This window comes from Kwoniella europaea, chromosome 1 (assembly GCF_036810445.1).
Source record: "Kwoniella europaea PYCC6329 chromosome 1, complete sequence".
In the NCBI taxonomy this organism is placed as follows: Eukaryota; Fungi; Basidiomycota; class Tremellomycetes; order Tremellales; family Cryptococcaceae; genus Kwoniella; species Kwoniella europaea.
The window spans coordinates 9,279,444-9,299,483 of NC_089487.1; the positions used below are offsets into that span (position 1 = coordinate 9,279,444).

Genomic DNA, 20,040 nt, shown 5'->3' on the forward strand with positions numbered 1-20,040 from the left:
AATTTTTTCTTGCCTTGTGTTATCTTATCGAAACATCAAGAATATCAAGAACATCTGACCCTATCCATGGATTATGATGGGGGGATTACTTTATAGGTCTTACTCTCAAATTCGGACGTAGCTATCAAATCCCAATCAAATCATACCAAATCATATCAGTCGCAAATTCCACTGACGATATATGATCGATGGATCGACTTACGATCTCCACGAACAAAGGTCTCAGTTCCTTTATAGCCTTTGTCTCAGGAGGTACCAATAACAAATCTGCGTTTCTTCCTTTCCTCTTTCTCCTTCTTCCATGTCCTTGTGATATAGCTGAATCAGGCATTTGAGGTGATCTAGCTGGTCGGCCAGGTTCGTTCGCCGGATCTCTTTTATCTTTGTCCTTTTCTTTTTCTTTCTCCTTGGAAGTATGTTTGAAATCTAATGAATTCCTAATTTTCTCGAATGATTTCCTGTGACCCTGACCAGTCGCAGATCCTCCTGAGCTCTTCCTTCTTCTACTACCACTACCAATACCGCTTTCATCGGGATTTTGTGGTTCTTCAGTCAACCCAGCCGAGTTCAACGATGATCTTTCACTCTCATCTTGATCTTCCACTTTCAAATTCAAATTCCTCATATCTTCCAATTCCTCTTCTTCCTCTTCCTCCTCTTCTTCAGACTCTTCATCAGCCATCTCTCCACCTTCCGCCAAAGCAGTCTCACCGATACTCAAACTTGCCATTACACTATCCAACAGCGCAGCTTCTTCATCCGCCCCTACCCCGGCTGCTTCCGGACCAGTTGCAGCGGCAGACCTAAATCTCCTTCGGATCTTTTCTTCATGCGCGATCTTAAGTTTGTAATGATACTCAGCTATCGAATCGACTTCTTTCATTACGGTTCTCCGCTCCTCTTCTGAAGCAGGTAAGATAATTTCCAGATCTAATGGTTGGGGTAGACCGGTTCGTGCATAGGTGAGGAATAGTTCGATCCAAGACATTAATGAATCGAATAGACCTTGTCCCTTGGAATGGACGTTGTGTACGAATGTGTAAAAGGATTGTTCGTGTCGCTGTACAAGGTCGATGAATGTTTGAACAGTCCGTTGGGGATCTTCTTGCGATACTACATACCAGAGAATAAATATCAGTACCACACCATCATGCGTGATTATCTCTCCCTTTGTCAGTTGTATGGACTCACGTTCTTCCACTTGTTCCACCGTGCGTACCATATCATTAATGAACGCTTGCATGTCTCCTAAAGAATCTGCGATACTAGCAGCTTTGTAGACGGTAGCCAAGGGAGCATAAAAGATAGTGATGATATCTTTGAGTAATTCAGCGGTAACACCCTGCCACCATTCCATCCGACAAGTCAGTAAGCTCATACATCTTATCCATCGGACGTCAAAGTCAGCAAGTCCAACTCACCTCAAAAATCAAAGCTAGCAGACCTTCTTTCTCCCTCTTCCTCGTCCACAACTTCAACAACACGCTCAGATCCTCATACAACCAAGCATCTTCATTATCCGGTCCGAGATCATCATCCGAATCGTCCAATTCAGCTTGAGCAGATTTGTACTCATGATACGCTCGAGTAGCCCTTGCGACTCTCTGAAATTGAGGTCGAGATAATGAAGGCATATCAGGTGATCGGAGGATCGTCACCAGTAAGTCTATACGTTCTTGAGCTGTACAAATGTCAAAGATTATGATTTAGAGGGATCAGTTCCTTACTATCGATCTTCCAATTTATGTATGACTTACCAGCATCTTTTCTATATATCTCTTGGATTTCAAAAGGCGCATTCGCGTACTGTTCGATCTTCTGACATACAACCGGATCATCGATCTTCTCTTGTACAGCATCGATATCTTCCTGCAATAACCGAACATCTTCGGAGAGAGAGGAAGAGAACATTCGTTGGATGAGTGATTGACCTCCAAACGGTCTGGCAAGGAAGAGATCCAAAACACCTATATTGTCAAGAAGTCCAGTAATCAGCATTATCTGTAAATGGAAGACATCAAGTCATTGCATTGCTTGCGAAAGCTGTTCGCTAGACAACTTACCTCGTATCATCGCCATGGGATTTGATATCTTCAGTATACCTTTTAACACGAAGTAAGGCATCAAACCGTGTAGTCTCTTCAGCTGTGCCAGTGTATCAGATGCGGTATCAGAAGCTACAAAAAGTTGGAAGATGGTAGCTGCGAGTCTGCGTCATAGGTCCCATTGTCAGCTTGATCTAGAATCAGCCATTAGATCGTAATACGCACGATATTCTTCCCCATTCCAATACACTGGCCTCAGCTTTCGGTAGATCCTCTACCCTTTCAACTCTTCGTACAACTTCGAAAACACCTTTCAACCCTCCTTCTTTACTTAGTACATCACCCTTAAATTGCGCCAAGCCCTCTCGGAGCGCTTCGATCCGTTTCTCAGCTTCTAGCTTGAACCTCCTCCTACCTTCTTCTCGGACCGCATCAGCCTCTAGTCGCCGTTGACAGTCGACTGCTTCGGGTGGAGTCAAGGTGGTCGGTGCAGATAACAGGAATGATCTCAGTATAGGTGAATTGATTATAAATGGTAATGCCAATATCGAATTTAAGTAAGCTCGAAGGGTCAATCGGTTCTTCTCCCTTGATAATGGTGTAGTGTTCGTTGTAGGTGAAGATGGTGAGTCTGGACCAGCAGACGATGGAGGTGTATTGTACCCACTTGATGAAGCGCCATCGTTCCCGCCTGAACCATATATCATACGTAGTGGGTTGTAAGAGCTGTATCCTGCTGTAGGAGGCGGACTTGTAGCTGCTGCAGTGACAGATTTGTCTTTGGGAGGGGGTGGTGGGATTGGGTAATCTGGGAAAGCAAGTCGAAGCTGAAGGGGAAAAGAAGGATTGAGCTTGTTAGAAATGAATGACTCATATATTCTGAGAAAGAGCAAACTTACCTCGTCTGCCAATCTCTTGAAATCACCATACCGCCTTGAGACAAATACATCTGCTACTCCATTCCGTCTTGTGCGAATGATGAATTCCTGTTAGTGTGAGATGCGATTAGTGAGGAATGAACTATACCAAGGGAGATTGAGTATTCATAGGGAAGCTCGAAACTCACCTCATGGGATCTACTTCTCACTCTACCTTTTTCCACCACTACCCTCACGCCAACTACATTCACCTCGAACCCAGCTGTCGGATCAAACGACCCTTGTCCTCCTTGATTTTGTGGATGTCTCTCTAACCATTTCCTTCTACGTTCCTGTTGAAGTGCTTCCAACCTATTCAATTCATTCTGTCCTATCCTCACAACTTCTTCTCCTGATGTCAATTTGATTCCCACTCCAAACATCAACGAAGTATGTTTTTCAATCTTATTCCATAACTTTTTCCTTTCCAAGATCTCCTTTCTTTCTTCTTTCGTCATGAGGCTTTCCATCACTTCTCTTTCTTCTTCACTCAAACTTGAAGCCGTCGTAGATGACCCACCAGTAGTAGCCAAGAAAGAAGATAGAAAGGGTTGTACCTTACCCGACCAGAATGTTGGAGGCGCAGTCGAAAGGAATGGAAATGGTAAGAGGAATTGATGGAACATAAACCTCAGAAATGGTAAATCCCCTCCTAATCGACCTTCCAATCTTGAGTTCTCCGATATCTTCTGTAAAGCTTCCTGTTTGGCTGATTCAGGTAGGACAAATGGATCGCCCAGTAATCCCAATGCGTTTGCACCTAGTACCGGATCAGTGATGAGGTTGAGCTCATGTTGGACTTGTAAGTTGACCAGAGTCTTTTTCAAGTAATGAGCACGAAGGGGTGTAAGAGTGGTAGGGGGGTTGGAAGCTGATATAGGGTATGTGGAGTGATACGGATGTAGATGGGCTGCAGAAGATTGAGCCCCACTTATACTACCAGCGCTTGCATTGGGTAAAGGTGCAGTATTAGGTGGTCTGGAGAAGTCGATATTCTGTTCATCTTGATCTTCAGAAGACGGTTGGGAAAAATCAATCTGTCTTCCATACCCACCTCCTACAGGCGCAGTAGCTGGCGGAGGAGGCAGGGCTTTGTCTTTGCCCTGGGATGATGCGGGGTGAGGAAGTGGTGGCGAAGGGGGAGAAGCGAATCCTTGAGCAAGATCCACTGCATTGACGGCGCCTATGTCTTCGTCGGGTGGGGGAGGAGGGGGCAATGGTCGATCTGGTCGGGATGATCGTTGTCTCCTCGGTGTATATGGCTTGTACGGCACATTCGGATTGGGGCTTGAGGAAGACATGATGAGGATTGGGTCCAGCCTGAGGACTAGGCTGCGACGTGACAGTGAGATGTGTAATTGATTGTGAAGATAGACAAAAGAGAAGTAGCAGAGTCTAGTGGACCGAGAGTGATTTGAACGTGTTAGACGTATACATTTACATGACGTAGGTCGCTATTCTTGGCTATTTCCGAATGATGAAATTGCAATTCACATCTCAACCTTTTGGATAGAAAGTCATGCACCATCGACATGCACATGATGTAGCTCAGCAATAGGAGACAGACACTAAGTGATTACCCAATGCATGCTCAGTATCTCATGTTACCTCTGGAGACTCGTTGACTCAAGTTATTGCTTATACACGAGCGGAGTAATCAGTGACACCAGGCTGAAACGCTACGAGCACTCGACTTCGCCGCCTTTGATACGTACCGAAAGGTGAGGTGCCTGCCTTGCGAGAGCTAGGTGGATCGAACCACCAAGCTCATCGTCGTTAGCAGGTGTTATTCTCAGACTTGCTTGTTTCAGTGTATTGGGATCCATGCCTTCGGACGTAACAGTTCAGGCGAGGTATAACGAACGAATCTTGTGTACTGATTTATGCGATTTCATTCCCATTCTCATATGACTATTTGAATCTCTCTCTACAAAAGGTGGTAATAACACTGAAGTACAAACAGATTTACAAATTGATATAATATAAACACAAAGAATATGAACGCCAGTGGTAATTTCTCTTCCCTCTATAATGTGGGGTGATGAGGTATCTGAGATGACAGATGGAAACTAAGCCTGAGCAATCTTACTTGCGACGGTACGTTCTTTCTCAAGTCTTTCTTTGTTTGCTTGGAACGCTGCGTCTCGGCAGGCTTGCATACCGGAGCTGCAAAGAAGGGGCAATGTGTAAGCATATGTTCGATAGATGATGGATGCGTATGGTATGAATCTGATGACGGGACATATAGACATGCAGACATGCCGTATTGATAGAAGACTGAACTCCTACTCACCAATTATGCGCCTCTGGCTGTCTATGAGTCGAACAGAAACACTTCTGACAATGAGGACAATCTCCTACTATACGCTGAGCGGCTGAAGGGCATTGAGTAGGGTTGGCGGTCATCTCGGGTTTGGAACCTTCTTCGGTAGGAGAGGTAGGGATGTTGTAGACGACTTTGAATTGACATCGTTTCTTGGCTGGCCTGTGGTGAAAGTATTAGCATGGTGTGACAGATAAGGAGTTCACTGCGATGACGATCTTGAAAACGAATGAGGATGGTGAAGGTAGGTTAATGGATTTGTAGATACTCACATGTTGATGGATTATTTCTGTTCTTGAACGAAGATAGAAAGAAGGATGAACGATTGATCGGGTTGAGATGGGTGGCAAATGTATCCAATAGAGGTGTTTGTTTATATATCTCTAGGCTCTACGTATAAGATAGATGCAAGTAGGTTGTTGAGCGGGAAGAGTGAAGCGAGGGGTACGTTGAAAGTCGTGTGTGGTATGCTTTATGTGCAAGGTATGATTCGTTGGGGATTGGGTTATATTGGAATGATGGAGATAAGGGGAGTCGTGTGCGTCGGTACTGTAATTTGCTCGCTATGGCTGTGTTATATCAAATGAAGGATTTGATCTGATCCAATCGATTGACGAGTGCGTACTTATGTGCTGTATGAGATGTGCTGGTTATCTGATGAAAGAGAAGAAGAAAGGAAAGTGAAAGTGAAAGAAGAGAGAAAGCAACTATATATATATATATATATATATGGGGTTGGGTTGGTTGATTGATTACTCGATTGATTACTCGATTGACTCGTCCGCATTCGTAAGCGTAGATCGTAGTATCCTATAACAGTGAGGTGGCGCTAATCACCCAGTTGTACCAGTTGTAATCTGCCACTTGCCATTCGATAATCGGATTATACCGCCTTACCAATGATTCCTAATCCAGCATCACGATTGGGATTACGATTCAGGGTTCAAGTTCTAGATTGTGCGAGTACCATTCAAACAACCCCATTCCCCGGAACACGATCAAGAAGAACCAGAACAAGGGAAACGTAATGAAACCGGAGATGGAGCAGGAATTACTAATGGGTTTGCATTATCAACTTGACGCGGCCGTGGGTTGCTCCATACTCGTAGTCCTATGGATGGTGTAATGAATGGATAAATGACGAATGGAAAAGGCGATCGTAGAAGATCGACACATATCGTTCGGTACATACCCCAAAGCCAACGCAGAATTCACTGGACAATTCGGGATTGGAGGGATCGTTTTGCGCAACTATCTGATTCTGACGATACATCGATTGGGGTAAGGGATGCAATTCAAATCTTCAAAATAACGCAAAGCGTCACTTGTAATCTCTCGTGAAATCAGCGAGATATCAAATCAGTCACTAGAAGGTTTTGTTCCATTTTTTATACTTCTTCATCTAGATTCTCATTAACTCCGCATTATTCCTTCTCTATCTTCATGATCTGCATCAACTAAATACCTCAATCCTCTTCTTTTTCTCGAATGCATTCCATCACAACGATTCCTCATTTATATTGGGCTCATACCGATATCCTTCCTGTTCGGTACATATTTATACATTCCGCGAACGTTCAGGCTTTTCACCATGAGTGACGGACGGAGCGATTGGTTCGAACGGACCTCCTCTCCTCCAGGTGCTCCCCTTCTTATCAGAGTCAGTCATACCTATCATCGTATAGTCATATTCATCATCCCCCTTTTGTCGCATATACGATATTTCCGTTCTCTGCTTCTACTTGTCATATCAATAGTAAAACGCAGAAGCTGTTATATTCCAGGTATGACAACCGGCTGACCAGCTTCTGCTTGTCATTGAATATATTAACATGAAATGAGCTAAGAAGATGCAGACACAGAGTCCACTACCTTAACCAATCAATCATGACCTATCATACGCTTCTCGGCCGACGAGTTGCTCTGAGAAAGATGTACAGAAGATTGCACCAAATTTACCTCCGATTATCTTTGATCAGAAAACCAAATTGGCAAACACCGATACTCAAGTCCAGCTGTCAAACCCTGTATATAGATATCAGTCCAAGTATACAAATGTACTCCACAGTCAGCGAATTCGTATCTACATCTCAAGTCAGTCAGTGAAACATGTTACTTGTCACTTGAACAACTATAGGAGTAACGCGATCCTCTTCCTTTTGCTAAGGTAAGAAGGAACCGTTGATTGATGTGCAGGCATTTATAAAGAGAATCCATTCATTCATATTTTATGACAAAAGTTATCGAAGTTGAAAGGGGATATCGAATCTGTACGACCAATTACTTGATAAGCGATTCTAATCCAACTTTCTGGTGTTTGTGATAAATATATCAAGCCAGAACTCACAAGACAAAACGAAGAAGAGTTAAGATATCCATCTAAGCTAACGCCATCATGTTTATCTTCGGAGAGCCTTTTCTAAGACTACAGTAACGTACAAACAACATCAGTTATCGCCTATCTTATGTTCCATGCTACAGATAGAAAAATAACTTACTAGCATCTTTGGTGATTTCTGAGAAGTCGGTAGCTTGGATTTCGATGTGGATACCTGTGTAAGAAGGGATATAAGGTTAGTTTCGTATCAATGTGTGTAGATACGGCGATGACAGTGATAGAGAACGGGTACTCTAGAACATCTGATCACTCACCCTCAAGTCGTCGTCTGAGAGCGTCTTTGGAAGAAGCAAACATCATTTTGTTCTTGACGTTGGCATCGTCTGGGGACCTGCGTGAGGTGATTCATGTGCAGGAGTCAGCACAAAGTTGATTGACGCTTTGATGTTCCGTCATTGAGATGCAATGTGAAGGGCAGACGATGAGATGTTGTTATGAGGATATCTCATCAAGATTGTGAGAGTAAACGCTGATTCAACTATCCAGCGATACCTATTCCAAGTCAAACTAGTTTCCTCTTCCCTCTTCCCTCTTCCCTCTCTCATCTCCCCTCTGCCATCTGCCCTCTCTCGTCTCGTCTTTGTCCTCTCTCCTTATCCCTCCTCAACTAGTACTATTCCAAAGTCATCTCACGCCTAATGTGTCTCTCCCCTTCTCTTCAACTGTCGTCTTCTCATCCCCATAATTCTCCTCTACACGACAGTCATGGCCCATACCGCTCCCTCTCTCTCCGAGCATGACTTTAGACCGAAAAGAAACGTAACTTACCAAACAACAAATACCAACTTATTTCTCACACCTTCCCCTCCAGGAAGAGTAAATTCGAAATCGTATACCGCCCATCTACATTCCTTCTCCGGTAATTCACCTACAAACGTATCGAATTCCTTATCTTCCGAAGTTTTCAAAACGACGATGGACTTCTTATCTTCCGAGAGACCGTATACGACGTAGGAGAGCTTCTTGCCTGTTTTGAGTTCTTGGAATTTCTCGAGACACTCTTGGGTCTACGAATGAGAGCATGAACTTTAGCGAAAGCTCGAATGTGAGTGAGGCAGTAGGTGGGATGGATCAGAAGGGATGGATGGGTATTGTAGATGATATGATTATGATGTGACCGTTTAATGTTTTGACAGCTATCACATCACACTCCTTCATCCCCTCCTGCCCCATCCTAAATGCATCACACGAGTAAGAAGAGAACGTAGATTACACTCACAGGTTGAACACCGGACGACTAATTCATCATTCAACACACCATTATCAGCGATGAGCTCAATTATGAAGTCGATCAAGAAGAGAACGAACTCACCATTTTGCCTGAATACTAACTTGGTGCTTCTATGTGATCTAAAAGAGGAGGTATGTAGTTGAGGGGATATATCAATGTTCTTGCTATGAACGATAACAACGTCTTCAATAGTCAATGCGGTGACGATGTATGAGTATGTATCAACAGCAACACAGCGTGGCGCGACTGATTACCCTGAATACGACACTACAGTGGATCGGAATAATCCTACTGTGGCACTTTCATCCTCTATAAGATACTTCGTTATATTCATTATCATATCGTGTACTACTATATCATTACGACTATCATATAAGGTACTAAACACCTGGGATACCTAAGACTAAGTAACGTATAGTATACTCTAGAACGTGAATGCTTCTTCGAGGAAAGCATGATCTGGGAGAACAAAGGCATCAGCTTATACTCAGCTGGACCGCTCGTCTATTGCATTTCACACTTATCGAAGTTGAGGTCAGCTTACAATCGAACGCCTTCTGTCCCTCTGACACTGCTCTCTCCTGACCTTCTTCCAAAGCCTGTGGATCCTTCTCTTCAGGCATGATCTCAGATAAGAACCTGATTGTTTCCTTTGGTAAATGCGCATATTGGAAATCTATATCCGTAACATATGGCTAAAGCATAGCACAAGATCAACTATCAGCCATCAATTCAAGTTGCAGAATATTGACGATGGGTATAGACAAAGAGAAAGACCTAAGTCGACCCACCTTGTCACCCGCCATTCCTCTGAACGCTTCTCTCAATTGTTCAGGAGAAGATGCATCGTCCTTCGTCAGATCGACCTGACCAGCAGAAAAATATCTCAGTTAGCTGATGTTTCTACGCTTCGCGTAAGTCAGCTCACCAAGAGATCCAACCAAGCCTCATAAGTTACCTGACCGAATTTCTGTTCCAATTCCGTATATATTATACCTATCTCTTCTTCTGCGTAGACTATTCCTAAGGATGCTAAAGCAGAGTGCATCTCCCATACACCGAGGGTCTGCAGGTGTTCAACAACGAGGCCATGACGATATCGATCATTCAGCAAGAACGTCAAGATTGGAAAGTAGCGGAAAACGAAGATTGGACGATGATAGGAAGTATAATTAATCAGGTTCTCTTCCATTTTTCCAACATTCGGACGATTACAAACGTGCACTCACATTGCTATCCTCATAAGCGAAATGTTTGAAAGTCGCCTCGAATTCCTCCAATTTGGCAGGCGTGACATTGGTATGTTGAGCCGAAACCAATTGATTATCAACAAATGCCACTTTCTTCTTCACTCCCGCTTCAGCTAACGATAACTCGTATTCCAAATCGTCATATGTCAAGACGGTATAATCGTTTTCTTCAACTTTGGCTTCTTGACAACTATTGTTGAGTGATGATATTTGAGTGGTTAAGGTGGTTCGAAGTGAGGGGATTGTGGAAGACAATCTGATTAAGGTTTGTTTTTGATCCTTCAATACATATACACAACATATATGAGTTTCAGAACAGTACTCGTTATGTCGTCGCACTTACAGGTAACGATCCTCTCAACGCCCCTATAGCCTGTTCGATCTCTTGTAATCTCAGTACGAAATCTTCCGCCGCCTTAGCGAAACTCTTTCTCAAAGCATCTTTGATACTGCATCAAACCTCATGTTAGCTGTACTCTAACTTCTTCGGGCAGTATTCAGCTCACTCTCTAATCGTAGCATTGATACCTCTACTTCTAGCAGTCTCAACCACCAGAAACTCCTGCCATCTCCTCTCGAGATCCTCCAATCTTAATCCATTGACTGGTTCCCATGATCTTAACGAATACGTTTTGATCTTGGTTTGGATATTACTATACAGCGCAGCTAATTCCTGTCTTTCTTTCACATATTCACGTTTTGTCGTTTTCTTGTATTCGTTGAATTTGTTCAGATGGGAGATCGCTTCAGGGTAAGTGGTAGATTGAGGTATGAGTGACCACGAATGAAGCGTTGATTCAAGAGAAGAGAGGAGTAAGGTCATACGTCTCTCAAAGTCATTCTTGTTTGTCCTAAGTCCATCTGTTAGCTGGCAGTACAGGGCATATCGAAACGACTGGCTCACCAAAGACCTTGCATTAACTCTGCAAATTTCTCTACCCGTCTAGCACCAGTCTCCGCTTTGTCTACATACGCATCTATCAGCTACGTTTGTAGGATCAACGCCAAGTCACTTACCTTCACTAGAGAATTTATGGAAGAACTCTGCTACATAAGTCATCACCGATCTTTCATCTGGTACTTCTACATCACATAGATCCTTAACTTCGAGAAGACGCTGAGAGACAAGGTGAAGATATAAGCTGCCCTGAACCTATTGTCTTCTCCAGCTTACAGGTATACCCAATCTCTCTTCTGCAACTTTGAACGCCAATTCTGTATTTCCCCTCTTATCGCTTTTATCCAAGGAGTGATAATCCAGCAGCTCAGGTCGATGACGATGTATCAAAGCGCATCTACGACATCCCACAAAGGGTAAGTAAGAAGCTATGACACTCACCTCACTTGAGAACGAAGGAATAAAAGTAGTAGCTTACAATGCCAGACCATTTGCAAAACTAGATTTAAAGTTCTGAATGTCCACTTCAGGATTATAAGGTGTTGTTTTCCTCTGACACCATAGGAGTAAACCGTCTTTTGCCGAGAGACCTTCTTCGCTATTACCATCAACTATATTAGTCAATCTAAATCGAATGTATAAAATAGGAAGGTGAGGTGGACGTACGTGATACTGGCTATTGTAAACCTCAAAATCAAGGTCCATATCTACATCGCAAGATTGCGTATCAGGATCTACCATGGTGTGCACCCATATTGAACGAGTCTTGTAGGTACACCTTCCCCGGCACAGCAGAAAGGGTGGAAAGGTCGGTGATGATTTGAGACAAACTTACCATACCCAATATCAACTTTAAATTCCCATCCACGATATCTTCCGGACCGATATTAGTCAATTTTATATTTTTACCTCTTATGAAGTTCAATGCTTTGGCTGCGTTTTCGCACTTTTGAACTCTCATGGTAGGTTTCTTTACGTATCGTCCTAGGGACTCTTCTGACATTATTTCCTATGAGGTGTCAGAGTGAGCTGGAGGGTCCTAGATAGGGGATCTGTTATCTGGTGGGCCAGCTTACAAGTAACTGTTTTACACAGCAAGAGTCAGCTTGTAATTTAGATTTACATTCAGCGGTGCCGGATGAGATATGACAGGAGAAATGTAGGCGGTGAGAGCAGATGGGCAGTTATGTCACTTACTTGGATAAGCTTGACACCATTCGAGAAATCTCTAACTAGATCCACCATAGGGTCCAGTCCTTGACTTTCAAGCTGTTTATTCAACCTATGCATTGCTCGTTCATTTCAGCTCATGTCGCTCAACATAGCTGCAGAGGAAAGGGTAGGAGCTCTGACGTTACTGACCATTTACAGAAGGTCCTGATTTCCCAAACTCCATCAGATCAGCTTTCTATCTTACTGTCGAAGCAAATAAGACGGAACAGCTCACCTAGCTTGTATATCAGCCCATTCATGCTCGGCTCCTCCTCCCACCGTAGGACTTCCAATAGGTTTCGGACTTGATGGTCCTCCATAACCGTTCGCTCCAAGACCAACACCGAAATTGATCGCTCCTAGTGACTTGGTGCGCCCGTGTCCCATCCTATCGGTTGATGAACTACCAGAAGCATGCTGGGAGTTACGTCGCTCCATCGGTATAGGCGATAACATCTTGTCTTGGTAACTTCGTCACTCCGTCTAGGATATAGCTGTGACTCGACTGCGCAGAAGAAGTATAAGAGGATGGAAAGAGGAGTTTGTATACACTTTGAGAATGGTTCAAGCTGAAACACAAGCAAAAAGTACCAACACACGGATATACGCGTATGATTTGTGTTGAAAGGACAGTACATGGTCATAGCGTGTCGACCATGTGGAAACCAGAGTGACGGAATCAATTGATCCACCTCTTTATCAGCGAGATAGCCAAACCATCAGATATCAGCTAGAATCAGCCTTCAACGCCAAGGTGATGAAGGAGGAATGCATCCTGCAGTCATCTTCTTTTCTCAGGAGCAATCCTTTGATCGCCATCATCTCCGACGTCCTCATGCATGTAAACCTCGTTTTCTTCTTGGCAAATCCGTTTTATCCCCCCAAAACGTGCAACGTTGACGACGATCAATCGAAAAGTGAGAGACTTGCGTCATAATTGATGAGTCATATGAGTTCTCACTGTACCTTACGGGTATACATTCCTATGTGACGTGTTGAAACGATCAATGCGTTGGGTTGGTACGTGGAGTGAGTACAACCAAGTCACACGGAAAAGGTATATATACCCATTCATCTCAAGTTACATTCCTTCCTCGTTCCCTTTCTTTCTCAACAACGATCTTTTTCCATATATCACAAATAACGAATTAACGAACAAACAAACAAATAAAGAAACAAAAACAAAATGGGCTTCAACACTCCTGATCACGATACCATGGCCAAACTCAGAGATGAGGCAGAGAGTGAGTAGTAGTTCTACTCGTACTTTGATTCATGTCACTCCTCCATATCGCTTAGCATGTTATGTTCATCTTTCTTTCGATCTATAATCACTCTGTCTGTCATAACCCTCTCCTGCACACCTCGCTGACCCTCATTCACCTCTTTAGCCAACCACAAAGCTTACTGGGCCGAGAACGGAAACGGTTATCAACCCACTGGCAAATTCTTCCCGGGATTCGAAGCAGGATGGGCCGATGCCTGTGCCGCCTTGTCATCAGGAAACGATATCCCAGGTGACGTAGCTGGATGGGCCAAGCAAAGAGCTCAAGAGACCGGACATTCTTCCGAGGATGACTGGGAATGGGAACATGGTTTCAAGTCTGGTGCTGAGGCTGCTAAACAAGCTGGAAGCAACTAAGGTGAGTTGATTGATTGGTCGATCGAGCTCTCTCCTTACCATTCTCCTCTGATGATGGGAGAGGTAAGCTGACTCTTCATACTCGATTCAATAGGTCCATAAAACAATGTCTCTTCTCTCCGTCCTTGAAAAAGGAGTTTAGAAAGATCGATGGATTGATGGAAGATATGATATATGATTTGAAGAAGTTTTTATGCATAACGTATGATGTTGCACCTATTTATAGAGTCTTATCCGTAGTTGCACAGTCAGTAAGATCATCATCTCGAGATACATCCCACTCGTTTCGTTTCCGATGGAAGGCAATTGATGATGGACTGCGGCAGCTCCAGTGCACTTTGCACAACAGACATCTGGTTATAACCACGATCTCTCCTCCCATTTAATGAGCTTATGAAACACTTGTAACGCAAGCGTACCAATGCCCAGTTTCTCATCATGCTTTCCCTCTTCCTCAAGTAAAACTAATAACCCCATTCAAGATCCTCTGATATCTTCAACAACAGGAGGTAGTAAGGTAGTGAAGGGTTGTATCTTCTGTAATTCATCGAAAGAAAATGGTTTCAACATAGTCTACGAGGTAAGTAAATGTGCTACTTGCCTTTCATAATTTACCTATGTATCTATGAATCACTGATCTTGAGTGTGTGAACTTCCTGTAATGTAGGATAATCAACTTATAGCATTTCACGACCGTAAACCCCGAGCTAAAATACATCTATTAATCATACCGAGAGAACATGTGGTGTCTTCAGTCAAACAGCTGACCAAAGAACATCTTCCATTATGTGAGTACTAACAGATGAATATCTCATATCGTAAATGGTATATGATGCATGATAAGATACTAACAGCTAGATTGTCATTTAGTAGATTCAATGAGATCCCTTGCAACTTCCCTCGTTCCAGATCGACCACCACCTAAAATGGGATTTCACATACCACCTTTCTCATCCGTACCTCATCTGCACCTCCATGTATTCTCAGGTCCACATACACTCATCGGAAGGTTGAAGTATCCAATTGCTCGTAGGGGTAGAGATATAGGGAAGGGGTGGAGTTGGTTCGTCACGATTGATCAGGTTGAGAAGATTCTGCAAGATGGCGGGAAAGTAGGTCTAGGTACGGGCTGAAGCGTTTGAGAAGCAAGTAGACTGGTAGACTAATATACCAATGATAGTGATAGAATAACGATATTTTACGACTTACATGCAAATTACATAAATATGAACAGACAGTATATAAACAATCATAGATGCATAATAACATAATATCACAATATACACCCATTAATACGTACAAGTACAATTATATCCCTCGACAGATGACTGACACCATATCATATCATAAGAGAGGCTAATCAATTCATCAGAAGATGATATCTGTTCTCTTGACAGAACGGAAAGAAGGTCACTTGCTTTTGGTTTGGCTTGGCTGAATTATCCCAAAACATGTGAACTCTTCTTACTCTTCTTGGCTTTCTTATTACTGAAACTCCTCCAATCGGATATACGTTCTTCTCTTCGTTCTGTTCATTCCAAACAAAAAGAAAAAAAATAAAATAAAATCAAGTGTCAGCATAATGCTCACCATTATATCATATCATGCAGGAAACAAGGAAGATAATGGGATCTAATCGATCTTGTTTCCTTAGGTAAGATGTTGATCTTGAAATCGTGTCTATCTGTGTATGACACAAATCCGTAAGATACCGCCGCCATATCCCGAAGGACAGGTAAGATCGAACAACTCGAGTGGATGAATGGGATTAAATAAAAGTAAAGCTTACCTTCCCATTTAGCTTGTTCTTCCACTTTCCTCTTCCTGGCTGCTACTTCCGCTTCCTGCTTGGCCTTTTCGGCACCTTCGTTCGCGTATGCCAACTTAGTTTTCCTAATACAACAAAAGTCATTCCATCAGCTCGGCTCAGCCATGTTGGAAGTAGTGATTGGTCTCACCTCCTTCTTGCTAATTCATCTTCTACCAGGATCTCACGACCCTTGGCTCGTACTTGCTGGTCAAAGGGGGGAGTCAAGTTGGTTATTCGAGGATCGTCATCTGGAATATTCGTTGAGTATCCACTTCCCAGTATGCTATCAAACGTGACAGGTTGAGCATAATCCTTCGGATATTAGAGAATAGATGGCATGGCATGGTGATTGAGACCCACTCACGCTTTCAGTACTTGGGTTCTCGCATGAGTCATAATCATGTCAATGTCTTTTCTTTTCGCAGGATCAGAAAGTTGGTCTTCAGCCTGTGATACGGGTGAATCGAGCGATATTACCTATAAAGTCAGTTATATATCCCAATAAAGACAAAACAGAGTTCAACTGACCTTTTTCAGAAAATCAAATGCCTGTTATTGCCACCGGCACATGAAGACATTAAATACGTGAGCCTTAATTCCTTTGCTTTGGGGAAGGGATAGTGAGAATGGGAGACACGACTCACCTCCAAACCTTTCTCATGCTTGAATTTATCTGGATGAATCAGTAAAGATTTCTTACGGTATTGTTTCTTAATCTCAGCTTCTGTCGCTGTTATAGGTAAATCGAGTATATCATATGGGCTAATTTGTTATGGCAAGTATCGGTCAGCTAAAGTGCATTGAAAGTAGCTCTGTTGCCAGATCAGCTCACTTTAATTTAAATGCTTTTAATATCCTTTCCACCTGTTGATCGAGAATCAACCGTTAGTCATCTACCCTTTTAAGGAAAGTGAAGAAGAGTTGAACCCACCTCTAGTTCCTTCGCCAGGTCATTCGCGTTCTTCTTGAGCACTGAATCTAAGTTACTTGCCATCTTCGTATCGAGTCGGATGTCGGATGTCGTGATATGCTAGTTCCGTATTAGATAACGAAAGAAGAGAAAGAAGGAGAAAAGAGGAATGAGGATGGAGGGTTTTATTAGGTGAGCTGGTGGCGGCGGTGGTGGTACGGTACAGACGGAGTTGGCGGTGATGTCCGTGTAAGACCTGTATGTCATTCGCACTTCCGCTGGTCATCACGCGAACCTGCAACCTACCACCTCCATCAGTTAGCTACACATTATATCGTTGCCGCTCAATCTATCTTCATCTCTCAATCCTGCCATCTTCAAAATCCGTCACTCCATCCTACTAATCTCTCCTTATCGCCTCTCACACCATGTCCGACGCTGCTCTTTTCCTCAGAAAGCGAAAGGACAAAGACCGCCGGAACAGGGTACCTTCCCGTTCTGTCGGTGGACCGTCTACAGCTGCTTCCACCTCGGCTGCTGCTCCTTCTCCATCCACACGTCCCACCAATGCTACAGCCTCTTCCTCCACTTCGACCACTATCAAACCCGAACCGAGCGGTACGACCGATGGTAAGAACCCCAATATCACCGAGATCAAGATCTTCTCTTCTGGTTCAGATGGAGGACTGCGATTCAACTTTATGAGACTTAACCACGAGAAAGAGATCGATCCAAGTCAAATTGGTAAAACTATCTTATTGAATCGAAAGCGACCTGGACCTAAACAACCTCCGCTATTCGCTTTGGACGGTGAAGGGAAGATCATGGGTAAATACGTATACGATGCCAGTGGGAAACCCGTGTTGGATGCAGAGGGTAAACCACTAGTGGAGAAGAAACCAGAAGGTATGGATATGTCTTTGATAGGTACTGCTCCAGCAGGCTCTAATGAAGATCATCCTCCACCTCCTACTAAAGGGAAAAGGAAGATGAAGAAGGGTACGAAAGAGGTATTTCATCAGGATATAGAAGTCATGAGATTGAGGAGAGAAGAAGCCCAACCTTGGATATTAGAAAGTTCAAAACCTAAATCATCCACCGGTGCAAATAACAATATACCTGAAACCTGGGTTGGAAGGATGCAAGAACCTTCGGCGTTACCTACGGTATTGTTGGTTAATGACGGAACGACAGATGGGTTTGAGATGGTACCTCTAGGTAGAACTTATAGGTTCGATCCGGAAAGACCATTCAAAGCGTTAGATTCGGATGAAGCTATCAAATTGGTATGTTATTGTCATCCTTAATCAAAACAACATATCGCCTGCCTATCGTTCTTATTGTGTCACGGTTAAAGGGCTAATATAAGACATCGTTTGCAGTTCGAACATCAAGCGAAACATAAAATACATGATAGATGGGCACTTCGACCTGAAGGTTCGGATGCCAATGGTAATGGCTCGACATCTGAGGGACCCGTACTTAATATAAAAGCAGAGAGAGACTTGGAGCAAAGGGCGATGAGGTGGGAAGGAAGGATGAGGTTGAATAATGGTAATTTGGAAGATAGGAAACCCAAGATTGAGAAGTATGAGGATGATTATGTCAAAGAAGGTAGAAGGGCAGAAAGGGTGAGTCGTCCAGCCAGCTTTCCGTCCGAAGATGTGCTGATGTTTGTTATCAATCTTATAGGGTCTTGAGGGAGGTATCGATGAAGAATTGGATTTCGACGAAGCGGAGCATTTCCAAGATGACGATGATGTCAATACGTTCTATCGAAATGCAGAGGAAGAAGATGATGCGAAAGAAGCTGAAGAACAACAGAAGAAGGAATTCAGATTGGCAAATGCCAATGTTGGTGATAGACCTCAGATTGCCGAGGATGACGATGAGGATGATCTGTTTGGAGAGAGGAAGAAGTACTCGGAAGAAGGTAAACAGTTGAAAAAGATTATGAAAAAGAGAAGAGAGGAAGGTGAAGATGATAATTTGTTTTCGGATGATGATTCGGTAAGTTCCAATTCATCTTCCGAAGATGATTGGTCTGAAGGTCTTTTTGTTTCTTGTTGGCCAATTAGGACGATTCAGATACGGAAAGTATCGATAGCAAAACATCCCAAAACAAAGATCAAGAAAAAGACAAGGATAAGAAACCCCTTGCAGATGGCGATAGGCCCTCTCGACCACCTTCTAGAGGACCTGGATCCAGAGGTACTTCGTCACCCACCGGTAAGAGACCTAATGGGCCTATGCCGGGAAAAGCCTCAACCGCTCCTCCAGGTTCAGGTGCGGCTCTGTTGGCTCAAAGAGCTGCTTCTAGGGGTGCTTCTCCTAGACCCTCCGGAGGTGCTAGAGCGGGAAGTCCATTATCTGGTCGAGCAGCTAGTCCCGAAGCTCGAGCGACTTCTCCAGTCATAAGGGGTAATTCACCTGTTCCAGGACGGGGTCAATCACCAGGTCCAGCTAGGGGATCAAGTCCCGTATCGGGACATTCAACACGGGACGCTTCGCCTGCTCCGGGCTCGAGTGGTGCTACGAAAGGGAACAAATCGGGTAAAAGGAAAACTACATCTGAATCACCTGGTCCATCTGGTCCTTCTGGTCCTTCGACCAGTTCACCCTCATCTAAACGGAAGAATTCACCTAGCGAGGCAGGAAGAGTAGGAAAGAAATCCAAGAAATCAGGATCGAATACACCTACACCAGGTCCAGAAGAGATCGAATCGTTCCCTGGTATGATAACGAAACAAGATGTACTGGATTGGTTTAAAGGTTTGAACAAAGAGACTGTGCCGATGTCCGAAGCGATTGCTGCTTTCAGAAATAGGATTATGAATGCTGGTAAGAATAGGGAAGCGAATCAGAAGTTGTTCTTGGGTTGGATGAAGATGTTGGCTGATCAGGAGGAGAAAATGTTGAGGTTGAAAGATGAATATAGATAACTGGTTGGGGTAGATAATATGAAATTCTTGCCATCTAAAAAAAGGATGTAGAACAGATATCAGGTGGTTTGTCATTGTTATTTGTTTTAATCATGGTTTCCTATACCCCACCGTATCGAAAAATATCAAATTGATGAAAAGAATATAGCAGTAGATGGACGAAGGAGGAACCGAAGGGAGGTATCGCAAGAAGATGGACGGACAATCTCCTTGTCTGAGAATGTATAATCATGTCCCATATCTGGGAAGAAAACAATATAACGTATCTTAACTCATTCTGTCATGTTACTCGCATATGCAAAAATTGTATCTTTGTACTTTGCTAAAGGTCGTGAGACCTTCAAGAAACATTTCAACACAATTTGAGGTTTTGACGTATCTTGTCAGTTGCTATACACCGCTGGAGTATTCTAGATATCCACGATATCCATGGTGCACTCCGTAGATTATCTGCCAAGTGCC

The 20,040-nt window shown here is 43.4% G+C and overlaps 8 protein-coding genes across 8 annotated transcripts; 3 read left to right on the forward strand and 5 right to left on the reverse strand.

The window, feature by feature from the left end:
• Positions 1-85: 85 nt before the first annotated feature.
• On the reverse strand, positions 86-4,263 carry V865_003537 (uncharacterized protein; the record flags this gene model as incomplete). Its single annotated transcript, XM_066227330.1, has 9 exons — positions 86-121; positions 203-1,113; positions 1,192-1,342; positions 1,422-1,681; positions 1,758-1,967; positions 2,064-2,209; positions 2,271-2,872; positions 2,945-3,031; positions 3,112-4,263. The coding sequence occupies 9 exons, from the start codon at positions 4,261-4,263 to the stop codon at positions 86-88; spliced, it is 3,555 nt and encodes a 1,184-aa protein (XP_066083427.1).
• A 768-nt stretch (positions 4,264-5,031) lies between these two features.
• V865_003538 (uncharacterized protein) lies at positions 5,032-5,368 on the reverse strand (the record flags this gene model as incomplete). The annotated part of the gene is made up of 2 exons (XM_066227331.1): positions 5,032-5,128; positions 5,256-5,368. 2 exons carry the CDS (start codon positions 5,366-5,368, stop codon positions 5,032-5,034), a joined length of 210 nt encoding a protein of 69 aa, XP_066083428.1.
• Positions 5,369-7,684: 2,316 nt separating this feature from the next.
• On the reverse strand, positions 7,685-8,998 carry V865_003539 (cofilin; the record flags this gene model as incomplete). The annotated part of the gene is made up of 6 exons (XM_066227332.1): positions 7,685-7,710; positions 7,784-7,837; positions 7,938-8,014; positions 8,452-8,690; positions 8,903-8,920; positions 8,996-8,998. 6 exons carry the CDS (start codon positions 8,996-8,998, stop codon positions 7,685-7,687), a joined length of 417 nt encoding a protein of 138 aa, XP_066083429.1.
• Positions 8,999-9,338: 340 nt separating this feature from the next.
• Positions 9,339-12,730, reverse strand: V865_003540 (uncharacterized protein; the record flags this gene model as incomplete). Its single annotated transcript, XM_066227333.1, has 16 exons — positions 9,339-9,373; positions 9,459-9,609; positions 9,706-9,780; positions 9,843-9,980; positions 10,144-10,443; positions 10,508-10,613; positions 10,671-11,015; positions 11,069-11,129; positions 11,182-11,281; positions 11,339-11,459; positions 11,541-11,660; positions 11,729-11,769; positions 11,898-12,071; positions 12,260-12,344; positions 12,425-12,439; positions 12,510-12,730. 16 exons carry the CDS (start codon positions 12,728-12,730, stop codon positions 9,339-9,341), a joined length of 2,088 nt encoding a protein of 695 aa, XP_066083430.1.
• Positions 12,731-13,460: 730 nt separating this feature from the next.
• Positions 13,461-13,916, forward strand: V865_003541 (uncharacterized protein; the record flags this gene model as incomplete). Its single annotated transcript, XM_066227334.1, has 2 exons — positions 13,461-13,518; positions 13,666-13,916. 2 exons carry the CDS (start codon positions 13,461-13,463, stop codon positions 13,914-13,916), a joined length of 309 nt encoding a protein of 102 aa, XP_066083431.1.
• Positions 13,917-14,337: 421 nt separating this feature from the next.
• Positions 14,338-15,049, forward strand: V865_003542 (uncharacterized protein; the record flags this gene model as incomplete). The annotated part of the gene is made up of 3 exons (XM_066227335.1): positions 14,338-14,496; positions 14,584-14,704; positions 14,787-15,049. 3 exons carry the CDS (start codon positions 14,338-14,340, stop codon positions 15,047-15,049), a joined length of 543 nt encoding a protein of 180 aa, XP_066083432.1.
• Positions 15,050-15,355: 306 nt separating this feature from the next.
• Positions 15,356-16,720, reverse strand: V865_003543 (uncharacterized protein; the record flags this gene model as incomplete). Its single annotated transcript, XM_066227336.1, has 8 exons — positions 15,356-15,444; positions 15,706-15,809; positions 15,875-16,009; positions 16,091-16,173; positions 16,255-16,275; positions 16,371-16,488; positions 16,559-16,590; positions 16,658-16,720. The coding sequence occupies 8 exons, from the start codon at positions 16,718-16,720 to the stop codon at positions 15,356-15,358; spliced, it is 645 nt and encodes a 214-aa protein (XP_066083433.1).
• Positions 16,721-17,064: 344 nt separating this feature from the next.
• Positions 17,065-19,578, forward strand: V865_003544 (uncharacterized protein; the record flags this gene model as incomplete). Its single annotated transcript, XM_066227337.1, has 4 exons — positions 17,065-17,922; positions 18,019-18,267; positions 18,329-18,646; positions 18,715-19,578. The coding sequence occupies 4 exons, from the start codon at positions 17,065-17,067 to the stop codon at positions 19,576-19,578; spliced, it is 2,289 nt and encodes a 762-aa protein (XP_066083434.1).
• Positions 19,579-20,040: the final 462 nt, after the last annotated feature.